Raw genomic sequence first — 14,092 nt, forward strand, 5'->3', positions numbered from 1 at the left:
AATCAAGTCTGGGGTTAAATGCAACTTTCTAGTTTTGGCCATCTACCTCCAAAGTCTAGGGCATAATTGGAAATTGGTCCGACTTCAGTGGTTTCTCTAGAAAGAATCCTAACACAAAATCATATCAAGAGAAAAGGCCCCCAACTAGCCAACAGATGTGATCTCTGTGAGTCCAAGGAATAGGATGTTCTTCACCTTTGTTATGGATGTAAATTCTCATATTTTGTTTGGGGCTTCTTCTTCCATCTCTTTGATAAGGCCATCTAGTTTCTAAGATCACCTAGAGAAATCATCATGTGCTGGCCTACTTTGCATTGAGCTAAAATCTTCTGGAGCTGCTGTGTGTTGGGAGCTATGGAAAGAAAGGAATAGAAGGATCTTCGAAGAAGAAGCTTGGAATAGGTTGAAGATATGTTTAAGGATTGGCTCAAAGCTTATGGATTGGGTTTTAATACTATCTGAATTCAGAGATGTATCAAGAGACTCTTTTGAAGCAAAGTTTTGGGAAACAATTGAGTGGAGTGGGAGCTCTAGTTAGCATGTTTGCTTTGTTTAAATAGTTGGAGAGTCTCTCCCCCGCCCTGTTATTGGTGATATCTCTCTCATCACCTTCATCTATTTCTTGTTGTACTTTTTTCCTTAATAAATTTTCTTTTTTATTTACTACCAAAAAAAGTGATTTCTACATTAGCATCATCCTTATATAGAAGTGTTGTTTCAATGAACTCTCTGACAATCTTAATTTTTGGTTTGTCTTTAGGGATTATTTGAAGGTTTGAAGGCATACAGGAAACAAGATGGTTCTATTTTACTATTTCGCCCAGAAGAAAATGCATTGCGAATGAGAACAGGTGCAGAGCGTATGTGCATGCCTGCCCCAACAGTTGAACAGTTTGTGGAAGCTGTAAAGATGACTGTGTTGGCAAACAAACGTTGGGTAATGTGCTATTTTGTTTCAATAGTTGAAGATATTTATTTCTATATGTATTAAACTGGTCTTTGACAAGCCCCAAATACCTCACTGCAGGTTCCTCCTCCAGGTAAAGGCTCTTTATACATCCGACCATTGCTTATGGGAAGTGGGGCTGTTCTTGGTCTGGCACCAGCTCCTGAATATACCTTTCTAATTTACGTTTCTCCTGTTGGGAACTATTTCAAGGTTTGCTGATTAACTTGCTTCAATTTAAATGCATGTTCTCAAAGTAGGGGTTTCCTTTCCTTATATTGGTCCAGTTTACTTAAATGGATGATATACACTAATCTTTTAATAACTTAATATATGTCTGCATTTCCATTTCAAGGATCTGGAGGCACTATAATACTATATTCTCAATGTTAAATGATTTGATTTTCATTAAATTATGGTTTCTTTTAAGCTTTTAATTTCTTTCTTTTTGAAGTTTTGTGGAGGGGGTTGAGTTGTTTCTTCCTATTATAGCATGTATTTATCTTTGCCTTTGATATGAGGCAAACATTCATGAGTGATAATAAAACAATATTGCTGTTGATTAAAACACAAGCACGTAGCCAACTCTATATGGTTGGCACAAGGCTTAGATGTTGATGATGTAAATTCGTGATCATGCACCTCATTTCTTTTAACGGGAGATATTCAAACTTTTACTGCAATTTTCTTGTTTGGCAAGGAAAATTCTGCCAATTTCACCACATGTTCTGCACTGGATTTTTCTGCTTTTGTCCATGTTGCTGCAATTTGTTTATATCCAAGAATGTTCTTACAACTTTATGCAAATTCCCCATTTTTTTTTTTCTGTCAGCAAGAATATGCTACACTCAATAGTCCTTTAGATCTTCAACAATCCTTTCTTGAAAGGCTACATGACCCATTTTACCAACACTTTTAGCATCCCTTTGCAGTTTGTAGAAGTTCATTTGAACCAGTCTTTGAATTTCACTTAAGCATGTGACATTTTAGACCTGTGTCATTGTGCCATTTTTGGTACATATGGCTACAGTTGTGGTGAACTGCTCACGAGTTATCATTGTTTAAATCATGTGATTTATGAAACATAAATTCTCCTTCACTGGCTGTTTCTAAGGATCCATATTCATTCCTTTAGTGACCTAGTGGAGGAGTCAAATATTCTTGATATTTTTTTTTGAGAGAAAGGTAATGTATTAAAAAAGAAAAAACAAAATACACAATGCCCTGCTCAAAAAGAGTTTGAAACAGGGGAAAAAACTGAGAAGCTGATTACACTGCATATCTAGATACAAAAAAGATTCCTAGAATAAAAAAAAAGAGTTGAAAATATATCCTTTTAGCTGTCTGTGATCTGCAGCCCATGAGAAGATTCTGCCCTATAAGCCTTTTAATATTGTATCTACTGTATTGTGTTTATTTTCAAAAATTCTCCTATTCCTCCCTGCCCATATAGACCAAATCACTGCTGCTGGAATTACTTCCCATAAGACTTACCCTCTCTTGGACAGACCCTTTAGCTGCCAGCACCACAAAAGAGATTTCAGGTCTTTTGGGAAACAGAGGCTAACATCAAACAGCCCCAAAGCTTTCCGCCAGACCATTCTTGCAAGCTTTTAGTGGATGAATAAATGCTTTGTATCTTCTGAAGCTTTCCCACACAAGCTACATTTGCTTGGCTCCACCACCATTCCCCTTTTTGCAAGAAAATTTGCTGTCAGGCATTTTCCAAGAGTGGCTGTCCATAACAGGAAGGCTACATTAAGAGGCACAACTGATTTCCAAACTATCTGCTCTGGGAAATTCTCTTCACCCTCACTGCTTAGGATTTTATTGGAGTCAGCAGAGAAAACCCCCGAGTGTTCTCCTACCAAAATCTTCTCTCTGGCCTAGAGAGAAGTCTGGTCTGATGGGACTAAGAGCTTGCATCAGCTCCATCCATTGAGCTATGTCCCAATCATTCAAGTTTCTTCTGAAAGTGGGACACCAGTTGCCTGTGGACCTATCATGAGAGTAAACCTCTGCCACCAAGCAGTCTTTATTTTGAACTAACTCAAACAGAGCAGGAAATCTCTCCTTCAAAGGACACTCACCACACCACCAACCCCTCCAGAAATTCACCTTTGAGTCGTCACCAATTTCAAATTTGATTCCCATTTTAAAATCTGGAACTGATTTCTAAGTGCCTTTCCACACTGAGCACCCATAGGAGATATTGGATTCACCTGGATCCCAGTTAAAGTTGGTAGAAAGTACTTAGCCAAATAACTCTTCTCCACAAGTTGTTAGTTTGCTCATTCCACCTCCAGAACCACTTGCCCAAGCAAGCCATATTGAACTTTCTTAACTTCCTCATTCCTGGTCATCCAGCTTTCCTTGGTTTGCACACCTTATTCCAATTGACTAAGGGACCTTTAGACTCATCCTTCCACCCCTTCCACAAGAAATCTCTCATCATCTTCTCAATTGTTCTCGCTGCTTCATCTGGAACGAAAGCAAGTATTTTGGTGGCGAAGATAGCTCACTTTTAATTAGAGTCAACTTCCCTCCTTTTGAAAAGTATTGTGTCTTGTTTTCAACAAAGCCAATTTCCTCTGTACCCTCTGGCCTCTCCACCATTGGCTCCCAGATTTTCTTTGAAGTACATCTTTCTCCTAATGGCATTCCCAAGTACTTTGAGGGCAACGTGCTGATTTTGCACCTGTTAGAATGCTCGAGTTAGGGGTATTTTGGTCATTCTGGATTATCTTCTTGAGAGTGAAAGGTCTATTGTATCTGAGTTTAAGTTATGTGTTCCATCTTCTATGAGGGAAAAAATGGTCTTTCTTGTAACTCTATGTTTTTGAATAAATACAAGTGGGTCAGCTAGGGAAGAGTGATTTTTGGACTCTCTTCTAGTCTGGCCGAACCTTTCTTTCTTCTTCTTCTTCTTCTTCTTTCTTTTTTCTTTCTTCTTCTCTACTTCAACCTAGAATCTGCTAGGGTTTACTAACATGGTATCAAAGCTGTAAGGTTGTATACTCATTTCTTTCTTGCTGCTGTTCTCTTTCTGGGTTCGCCGCCAACTTTCACAGTCATCTTCTTCCTTTTCGACTGACCTGAGTGGAGGTTTGATAAGGGGCTGAAAAGGAGCTATCGTTTTGTGGGCCTGGAGGTGAGGATGCCTCCGGTTGTTGCTGTGGTGGTCGTTGGAGTGGTATACTAAACCCTCTATTCAGTATCGAGAGGGCTGAATGTGGACAGGTATGAACACTACTGTTGTTTGTCCAAGTAAGGAACTGCGAATGTTTCCTTTTGTTTCAAAAGTTGGTTGTGGTGGTGCTCAGTGTGACTGATATGCATCTCAGTTGTGTTCATTTGCATTTCTCTTCGTATGTATGTTGAAAGAAGAGTTGTCGACTGCTGAAGTTCACAACAGCAGTAGATTGGTGGTGGTTGTGTCGTGGTGATTGGTGTATCTATGTTTCAAAATATTTAAAAGTGATCTCCTATACCTTGTGTGTAATCAGTTCTGCAGTGTGCAGCCCAAGTGTTTGATGTGAGGACTGAGTGATTTCAGTCTTAGTGTGTTGATGGTGAATGGTTCTGCAGTGTGCAGCCCAGGTGTTTGATGTGAAGACTGAGTGATTTCAGCCTTAGTGTGTAATGTGTAATGTGTATTTAAAGAAGCTGGAATTGGTGGTGTTATAAGTGAGATAAGTCTTGTGAAAGAGTGTGAGGTTGTGTTGTATATTTGAAAGTGAAATAATTAAGATGGCTTCATTTGAAAATGGGGATGATAACAAAACAGGTGTCATGCTTTCTCTAGACTATTTAAGTGTTCAAATGACATCCATCAAGTTGAATGGTGAAAATTATGTACCATGGGCAAAATCTATGGAGGTGTTCTTGAAGGCCAAGAGGAAGGTAAAACATGTAAGAGAGGAGAAACCTCCCTCTGATTCCCCTGGGTTCAGTGACTGGGAACAAGTAGATGCACAAATAATGACATGGCTCTAGAACAGCATGGAACCAAAGATTAGTGTGAACTTCATGTTCCTAGATACAACTAAGGAAATCTGGGATCATGCTAAGAAGTTATACTCTGGACAAGACAATACAACTAGGGTGTATCAGTTGTACCAAGAGTATTTCAATTTGAAGCAAGGGAGTCAAAGCTTAGAAGAGTACTATGCAAGTTTGAGGAATATACGTAATGAACTTAATGTGTATCATCCTCTAACATCAGATGTTCAGATCCAACAACAGCAATGTGAGTAGCTTGATGTGACAAGGTTTCTGGTGGGGTTGAAGGCTGAGCATGAGCCTGTTAGAGCACAAATATTGGGAGGATCTGCTCTTCCCTCACTTGAAGAAGTCTTTGCTCGTCTTAAGAGGACATCTATTGAATCGGGAGAACATTCTTCTCTCTCTGATAGATCTGGTTTGGTAGTGACTAAAGGGGGTGGTCGTGGAAATAGAAGTGGTGGTGTCAGGAGTGGACTCCCAAGCAACCGTGGTGGTCACATGTTTAGCAGGGCTAGTGGCTGGACTTGAGGCCGAGACTCAGGGGGAGGTCCGGGAAGAGGAAGGAGTAATACTCAGAGAAAGTGTACACATTGTGGTTTAGAGGGGCACACAGTTAATTTCTGCTATGATTTGCGTGGTGCACCCAACACTTGGGAACCATGCTAGGACTAAGGGTAGTGACACAACTACTGAAAGTCAGCAAACTGACCCAATCCTCTCCACATCTACTTGTGCTTCTGAGAAGGAAATGGTGAGTGTACCACGTGAAGTATATGAGCAGTTCATTCAAACATCTCAGCAGAACACCGCTACACTTGCCCATTCAGGTATGGCTTGCTTAGCTTCCAAAGACTCACACTGGATCATTGACTCCGGGGCCTCAGACCATATGTCTGGGACTCATGATGTATTTTCTTCCCTTTCCCGCTCCTCCACACCTCAAACAGTTACACTTGCTAATGGTTCTACATCTCCTATCTGTGGTGTTGGTGATGTTAATCTCTCCTCCTTGCCTTTATCATCTGTTTTATATGTTCCTAAGTTTCCTTTTAACCTTATGTCAGTCAGTAGATTAACCAAGTCTCTTAATTGTTCTTTAACCTTCTACCCTTATTCTTGTGTGTTTCAGGATCTCAAGACGGGGAGAAAGATTGGTGGAGGGCATGAAGCAGGTGGTTATATTACCTTGATGGTGGTGGTCCTCCAGTAGCTTTTCAGTCATCTCTTACTCCTCTTCAATGGCATTGCAGACTTGGTCATCCTTCTCTCAAGGCCTTGAAGTTACTGGTTCCTTCCTTGAGTCATCTTTCATCATTAGATTGTGAGTCATGTCAATTGGGTAAACATCATAGAGTCTCATTTAGTCCAAGAGTTGATAGTCGTGTCTCAAGTCCTTTCTCTTTAGTTCATTCCGATGTATGGGGTCCAATTAAAGTGGTGTCATACAATGGGTATAAGTATTTTGTAATCTTTGTTGATGACTTTTCAAGGATGATATGGATTTATCTTATGAAAGATCGTAGTGAGTTGTTCCCTATTTTTCAAAAATTTTATGCTGAAATACACACTCAATTTGGTGTTCATATTAAAATTCTTCGCTCCGATAATGCCAAAGAATACAACTCCTCACCATTTCAGCAATACCTAGAACATCATGGGATCATTCATCAAACTTCTTGTGCCTACACCCCACAACAGAACGGTGTAGCTGAACGAAAAAATCGACATCTTCTTGAAACTACTCGATCCTTGATGTATAATATGAATGTCCCAAAACATTTTTGGAGTGATGCTGTTCTCACATCCTGTTTTCTGATCAATCGGATGCCCATGTCAATCCTTGGAAGTCAATCCCCTTTCTCCGTGTTGTTTCCCACTTTATCTCCATTTCCTCTTACCCCAAGAATCTTTGGTTGTGTTTGTTTTGTTCAACACTTGGGGCCTGGGTTAGACAAGCTAGATGCTCGAGCTACTAAGTGTATCTTTCTTGGCTACTCAAGGACTCAGAAAGGGTATAAGTGTTATAACCCAAAATCCTATAAATCGTCTGTGTGCTCTGATGTCACCTTTTTTGAGTCTGTTCCGTTCTTCTCAGATGTTGGGGTCTCTTCCTCTCCCTCTGTGGTTCCCCTTCTTGTACCTGTTGTGGACATCCTTCCAGTAGCTCCTGTTTCTACTGTAGATGCACATCCTATGCCTGTTACTACTGAGAAGCCGCCAATCACTCAAGTGTATACCCGCAGAAGTGCATCGGGCCCTCCTCCACTTCAGCCCCTGTTGACAAATCCTGCTACTGCTCCTTCTCCTTCAGATCCTGATCTTCCTATTGCTCTACAAAAAGGTAAACGTACTTGTACTTCTCACCCCATTTCACACTATGTTTCTACTGCTCACCTTTCTGCTTCTCATTGCAAATTTATATCATTACTCTTATCTGTTCCCATTCCCAAGACTGTCCAGGAAGCTCTTGCCTCCCCAGGGTGGTGGCAAGCCATGGAAGAACTCTCTGCTCTACAACATAATCACACATGGGAACTCACCACTCTTCCTTCCGGTAAGCACACATTTGGGTGTAAATGGGTCTACACAGTGAAGTTTCTTCCTGATGGCAGTGTGGAGCGATTGAAAGTGAGGTTGGTGGCCAAGGGTTATTCTCAGTGTATGGTGTGGACTATATGGAGACATTTTCTCCTGTGGCTAAGATTGGTTTAGTTCAGGTGCTGATTTCATTAGTTGCTATGAATGATTGACCTCTTGTACAACTTGACATCAAAAATGCCTTCCTGCATGGTGATCTAGTTGAGGAGGTGTATATGGAGCAACCACCAGGGTTTGTTGCTCAGGGGGAGTCTGACAAAGTGTGTAGGCTCAAAAAGGCAATTTATGGACTGAAACAATCTCCACGTGCTTGGTTTGGCAGGTTCAGTGAAGTGATGAAAACCTTTGGGATGAAACAATGTCAGGTTGATCATTCTGTGTTCAACTATAACTCAAAGGATGGGAAAATCTTGGTAGTCGTGTACGTGGATGATATTGTCATAACTGGGAGTGATAGCAATGGAATCAACAGGTTGAAGAAATTCTTACAGGATCACTTCAATACGAAAGATCTGGGGAAGCTGAAATATTTCCTGGGAATAGAGGTTGCGAGGTCAAAACATGGGATCAACCTATGTCAGAGAAAATATGTTCTTGATCTACTTGAAGAAACAAGGTTGTTAGGTGCTAAACCAGCAGAGACTCCTATGGAACTCAATGCCAAGCTGAGTGTTGATGCGGGTGAAGAGTTTGATGATCCTGGAAGATACAGAAGGTTGGAGGGCAAATTGAACTACCTGACCATTACCCGACCAGATATATCATTTGCTGTGAGTGTGGTGAGCCAGTTTATGCAACATCCTCGGGTTCCTCACTGGGAAGCTGTTCTGAGAATTGTTAGGTACCTAAAAGGTGCTCCAGGTCGTGGTTTGTTATACCAAAGTGGAGGAACTCTTGAGATAGTAGGGTATACAGATGCTGACTGGGCTAGTTCTATATCAGATAGGAGATCAACTACAGGGTATTGTACCTTCCTCGGTGGCAATCTTGTAACTTGGAAGAGCAAGAAACAAACAGTGGTGGCAAGATGTAGTGTAGAAGTAGAGTACAGGGCTATGGCCCATACCACATGTGAGCTAGTATGGCTGAAGAACTTGCTTCAAGAGATGGGATTCTCAATTGACAAACCCATGAAACTATACTGTGATAACCAAACTGCTGTTCACATCTCTTCCAATCCCATCTTTCATGAGAGAACTAAGCTTATTGAGGTTGATTGTCACTTTGTAAGAGATAAAGTGATAAGTGGGGTGATAACCACATCTCATGTGAGCTCAGGAAATCAGTGGGTAGATCTTCTCACAAAGGGATTGTCTCGGGGAAGAATAGATTACATTTGTAACAAGCTGGGACTATATGATATATACTCTCCAGCTTGAGGGGGAGTGTTAGAATGCTCGAGTCAGGGGTATTTTGGTCATTTTGGATTATCTTCTTGAGAGTGAAAGGTCTATTGCATCTGAGTTTAAGTTATGTGTCCCATCTTCTATAAGGGACAAAATGGTCTTTCTTGTAACTATGTTTTTGAATAAATACAAGTGGGTTAGCTAGGGAAGAGTGATTTTTGGACTCTCTTCTAGTCTGGCCGAACCTTTCTTTCTTCTTCTTCTTCTTCTTCTTTCTCTTTTCTTTCTTCTTCTCTACTTCAACCTAGAATCTGCTAGGGTTTACTAACAACACCCAACATAGCCTGCTAGAAGTTGTAGATCGCTTCATTCCCACCGCAATCAGATCATTTTTGTGAATATTAGCAAAGAAAAGCATATCATCTACATACTGAAGTGAAGGAGTAAAGGCACCTCTACTTCCTCCCCCACCTTAAAATCCTCCAAGAGACATCCCTCCACTGTTCAATTCACCATAGAACTCAAGGTTTTGGTAATGCAGGTGAAGAGTAAGGGAAACAAAGGGTCTCCTTGTCTGATTCCCCTAAAACTGAAGAATCTACCCGTTGGGCTACCATTTAATAAAACTAAGGCGCTTGTTATTGTGACACACACCTTTATCCAGTTTCTCCACTTCCTACCAAAATTGAGCCTCTTGAGCATGTAATCCAAAAAGCCCCAATTAACATGATCATAGGCTTTCCCCAAATCAACTTTTAAGAGCACTCCTTCCCCACTCCTTGAATCTATTAACTCATTTGCACTTTTATAATCACCTTGTACACATTACTAATCAAACTAATGGGTTTAAAGCATAGCTTTCAAGGCGCCAAGGCGAGGCTAGGTGACAGGGGGCGCCTTGCCGCCTAGTTGCCTAGGCAACACCTAGGCGATGGATTTTTTTAAGTAAAACCATATATCCTAGGGTAGTTCCCTAGGTTCCATAACCATCTTTCCTTAATAATTATTCATAATTTTCATAAGAGAAGTATAAATTTCATGTTTTGGTCTAGAAAATCAACATTTTATGAGAAGAAAAAGAACAAAGGCAAGAAAATTAAAAAAAATATAGGGGCTGAACCCCTACTTTTGTTATAGGAAAGAAGAAAAGAAAAGGTGGAAGAAGAAGAAGATGTGGAAGAAAAAAATATGTTGATTAGACAAAATTTTAAGTTCTTCCCTTGCTTATTGGTTCAGGTTTTGAAATTTTTGAGGGTTCAATCAAGGATCAAAATTTCGATATGATACGCCTCGTATCGAGAATAGTTGGCAAGGCATCGCCTAGGCGATAAGGCATCCTTTGAGCCTTGCCTCGCCTAATCGCCAAGAAGTTTTCTACTTCCTACTATAAAATACTTTTTTATCCATTCTTTTTTGAGATTATAATTATAAAAAAGACATTATTAAACTAAAATAATCATTTTGTGTGCTTATTTACTAATTTCTTTTTATTATTTTCTTATTTATTACGGTTTAATCAACACAAAAATTGATAAATGCTGTATTCAACCCTCAAAGACTTAAAAACCTGAACCAATAAGTAAGGAAAAACTTAAAATTTTATCTAATCAGCACATTTTCCTCTTCCATATATTCTTTTTCTATTTCTTCTTCTTTTACTACTACTACTACTACCAATACTTTTTATTTTTTTCTTTTCCTATAACAAAAATAAGGGTTCAGCCCCTATATTTTTTGAGTTTTATTTTTCTTCTTCCTTTTGTTCTCATGAATATGTTGATTTTCTATACTTTAATATGAAATTTATACTTTTCTTATGAAAATCATGAATAATATTAAAGAAATATGGTTATGGTACCTAGGGAACTACCCTAGGGTCTATGTTTTTAACATAAAAAATCCATTGCCTAGGTGACTAAGCGACATGGCACCCCCCAGTCGCCTAGCCTCGCCTTGGCGCCTTGAAAACTATGGTATCGGGTGCATCATATTGTATCTTTGGGGTCCCAATACCTGTTTACAGGTGTTTTCGGGGACTCTTTTTTAAATAGTATATATATATATATATATATATATATATATATATATATATATATATATATATATGTATTTAAAAATGAAATTGAAAACCAAAGAAAAAAAAATACGGGGAGTATCGTTACAAGTACCGATACACCTCTGCCAATACATAGAGGTGTATTGATACTTGGAACCATGGGCTTAATACAGCAGTTAGCAATGTTTGCGTTGATTAAACCCTAACAAAATAAGAAAATAATAAAAGGAAATTAGTATATAAACACATAAAATGAATATTATAGTTTAATAATGTCTATTTTATAATTATAATGTCAAAAAATAAAAAATATAAAAATATTTTATAACCCAGTGCACAAAACTGCTTGGCGACTGGGCAAGGCGAGCCTCCAAGGGTGCCTTGTCGCCTAGGCGTCGCCTTGACAACTATGGTTTAAAGTCCTTCACACCTGCTACCCCTTTAAACTTTGTTTTGAGGCCCCCCCTTTCATGAAACCCCTCAAAGACCTTCATTAAATCAGTCTTGATAAAATTCGAAAACCTTTTGTAGAACTCCAAAGTGAAGCCATCCGGGCCTGGTGCCTTATCTCCTTCCATCTCACTAATTGCTTCAAGAACTACTTCTTCTAAGAAGGCTACTTCAAACTAGTTGCTTCCTCATTTGACAATCTCTTAAACTTATAACCATCCAGTCTTGATCTCTGAACCCATCTCTCCTCGTATAAATTTTCATAGAGTTAACTACTGCATCTTGAACCCTTCTGTCTCCCTCAATCAATTCCCCTCTTCCAATCTTTTGATAAAATTTGTCTCCTCCATTTGCCATTCTGTGAAAAAAGGAAGTGTTTTTGTCCCCTTGTTTCAGCCACAAAACACCTTGACCTCTGCCTCCATTTTACTTCTTCCTGAAAACATAACTTGTCAAATTCCAATTTTGCCTTAATTTTTTCCAAATTTTCCTCCTTAGTTAATTCTCTTATCTCTTCCGCTCTATCCACCCTGTCTATCAACAACAGCCATTCGTTTTTCTTTGCTCCCCTTCCTCCAAAAGTTGTTTACTCCATTCTTTAGTTTTACTTTCAAATGAAAAAAATTTTGGCTGAAGAAATGACTGGCAATCCCTTAATTAAAATCTTCCCACCAACCCTTTTAAAGATCTAACAAACCTACCTATTCAAATCACACGTGTTCAAATCTAAAGGGTGGGTTTTTCACCACAACGGTCTCTTTGCAGTCCAACAGAATCAGAGAGTGATCTGAATATCTGATAGAAGTCTGGGGAGTTCTTCATGTGATAAGTTTGGAAAGCTCACCTTCCAATTTGCTGAAACTATGAATCTGTCCAATTTCTCCAAAATAGGGTCCTCTTGATTGTTTGTCCAGGTGAATCGGGTACTGTTGAGGTAAGTCTATCATTTCCCATCTTATAAAATGAGAAAAACCTCTCATCCTCTACATCCTTTATTACCTCCCTCCCTTCTTTTCATGGGCAAGCCTTCTGCTATCTTCATTGTGACCATACAGCCCCGACCCATGAAAACCCAATTAAACCTCCCCTCCACCAACTAGAAATGAATTGAAATGGAGACTATCTCTCCAGCAGTTACATAATTTGGACCCCAGATGATCAACAAACCTTTCGCTGTCCCCTTAGCTTCAATAGCCTCCCAAACACTAGGGGTGCTCACAGTTTGGTTAACCGAACCATGGACACTTTTCTAAAAACGAATCAATCCTACCGGTTTTTACATTTCTCCGAACTGAAACCAAATTGGTACCACCGGATAACCGGTCGATCGGTTTCAGTTTTTGACCAGTTCGGTCCTTCGGTTTTCTATATTTGTAATATATATTATAATTTTTTTTTTTGAAAAAGATGGTAACTTTATTAGTAAAATAGAGGGTACATAAGAAGATGTACACAGAAATTACAACTCAAGTGTCAAGTAGGAAGAAAACTATCACTAAACAAGACATCCATGTAAGCACCAGCTTTTGCTAGACCATCCGTATCAGTGTTTAGCTCCCTAGGGATCCAACCCAGCTGTGCATTTAGGTTAAAAAGTATATCTCTAGCTTCAGCCAAGAGATGAGCTAAAGCCCATGGACCACTGCCATAGTCAGCTAGCCACTTGATGGTATTTGCTGAATCTCCTTTTATGGTAATGTTCTGATAGCCCAGATCTCTTGCAATCCTGATTCCAGTTAGTGCTGCCATAATTTCAGCCTTTGTTGAAGAGGCTATACCTAATGGACCACTGGAAGCCTAAATAACTGTGCCATCTCTTCTTCTAAAAATTCCACCAATTCCTGCTGCACCTGGGTTTCCAAACACACTTCCATCAAAGTACAAGGTTATCTCCCCTTCCACCACAGAAGAGTGGGGGAGAGGGGTGATTAAGGATTGGTGTTTAGAAAACAGAAAATCTGCAGCATTTCTTTGGAGATCAGAAAAGGATACTCCTTTAAAAAACTCTTGAGTTGGAAGTCCAGAGGAAAATTCTATAAGAAATAATAGACAAAAGCTCCTCAAAGTTTCCTTTTCTTTTGTTGAAAATTCGGTTATTTCTCTCTTCCCAGATGCTCCAAAGGATGGCATGTGCTACAGAAATCCAAAGTCCTTCCTCTTTTGCTTAACCTTCTTGCTGTCCATTGTCTGAGACAGTCTATCACATGTTCAGAGAATGTCCAACTAAAATTGAAAAGATTGAGAAAGAAAATCCAGAATTTTCTAGTTTCCTCACAGTGGATCAGAATTTGATTTGGCTGATTGCCCGGATTTTAAGCACAAACAGCATACATGTGGGGATATATAGGACCTTCCTTGGTTCTTTTTCTGGAGAAGATCCAAAGTGTTGATCTTCTTCAGACTAGCTTCCCACTCAAAAAAGCAAACTCTGGAGGGAATGTGTGTGCACCAGACTGTCTTGAAAGGGAAATATTACGTTATCTGATATATAATAAATGATTTATAATATATTACAAATATGTTCATTACATTATAAATACTATAAATATATATGATATATATAATATATTTGTATATATATATTTATATATTATATAGATTATTATATATTATATTTATAAATATAATATGTATATCTATATATATAGTATTTGATAATATGTGACATATATTAAGAATATATAATATACA

General features: G+C 39.1%; 1 protein-coding gene across 1 annotated transcript in view; it reads left to right on the forward strand.

The window, feature by feature from the left end:
- Nucleotides 1–14,092, forward strand: part of LOC148855315 (branched-chain amino acid aminotransferase 2, chloroplastic-like) — a 58,497-nt gene that overhangs the window by 15,538 nt on the left and 28,867 nt on the right. The window contains exons 4-5 of the mRNA XM_088983433.1: nucleotides 761–937; nucleotides 1,028–1,159. Of these exons, the coding sequence (XP_088839559.1) occupies nucleotides 761–937; nucleotides 1,028–1,159 (309 nt within the window). The remainder of the gene's footprint in view (nucleotides 1–760; nucleotides 938–1,027; nucleotides 1,160–14,092) is intronic.

The sequence above is a fragment of the Nelumbo lutea genome, chromosome 4 (genome assembly GCF_056320005.1).
Source record: "Nelumbo lutea isolate HS-2025 chromosome 4, American lotus-T2T, whole genome shotgun sequence".
In the NCBI taxonomy this organism is placed as follows: Eukaryota; Viridiplantae; Streptophyta; class Magnoliopsida; order Proteales; family Nelumbonaceae; genus Nelumbo; species Nelumbo lutea.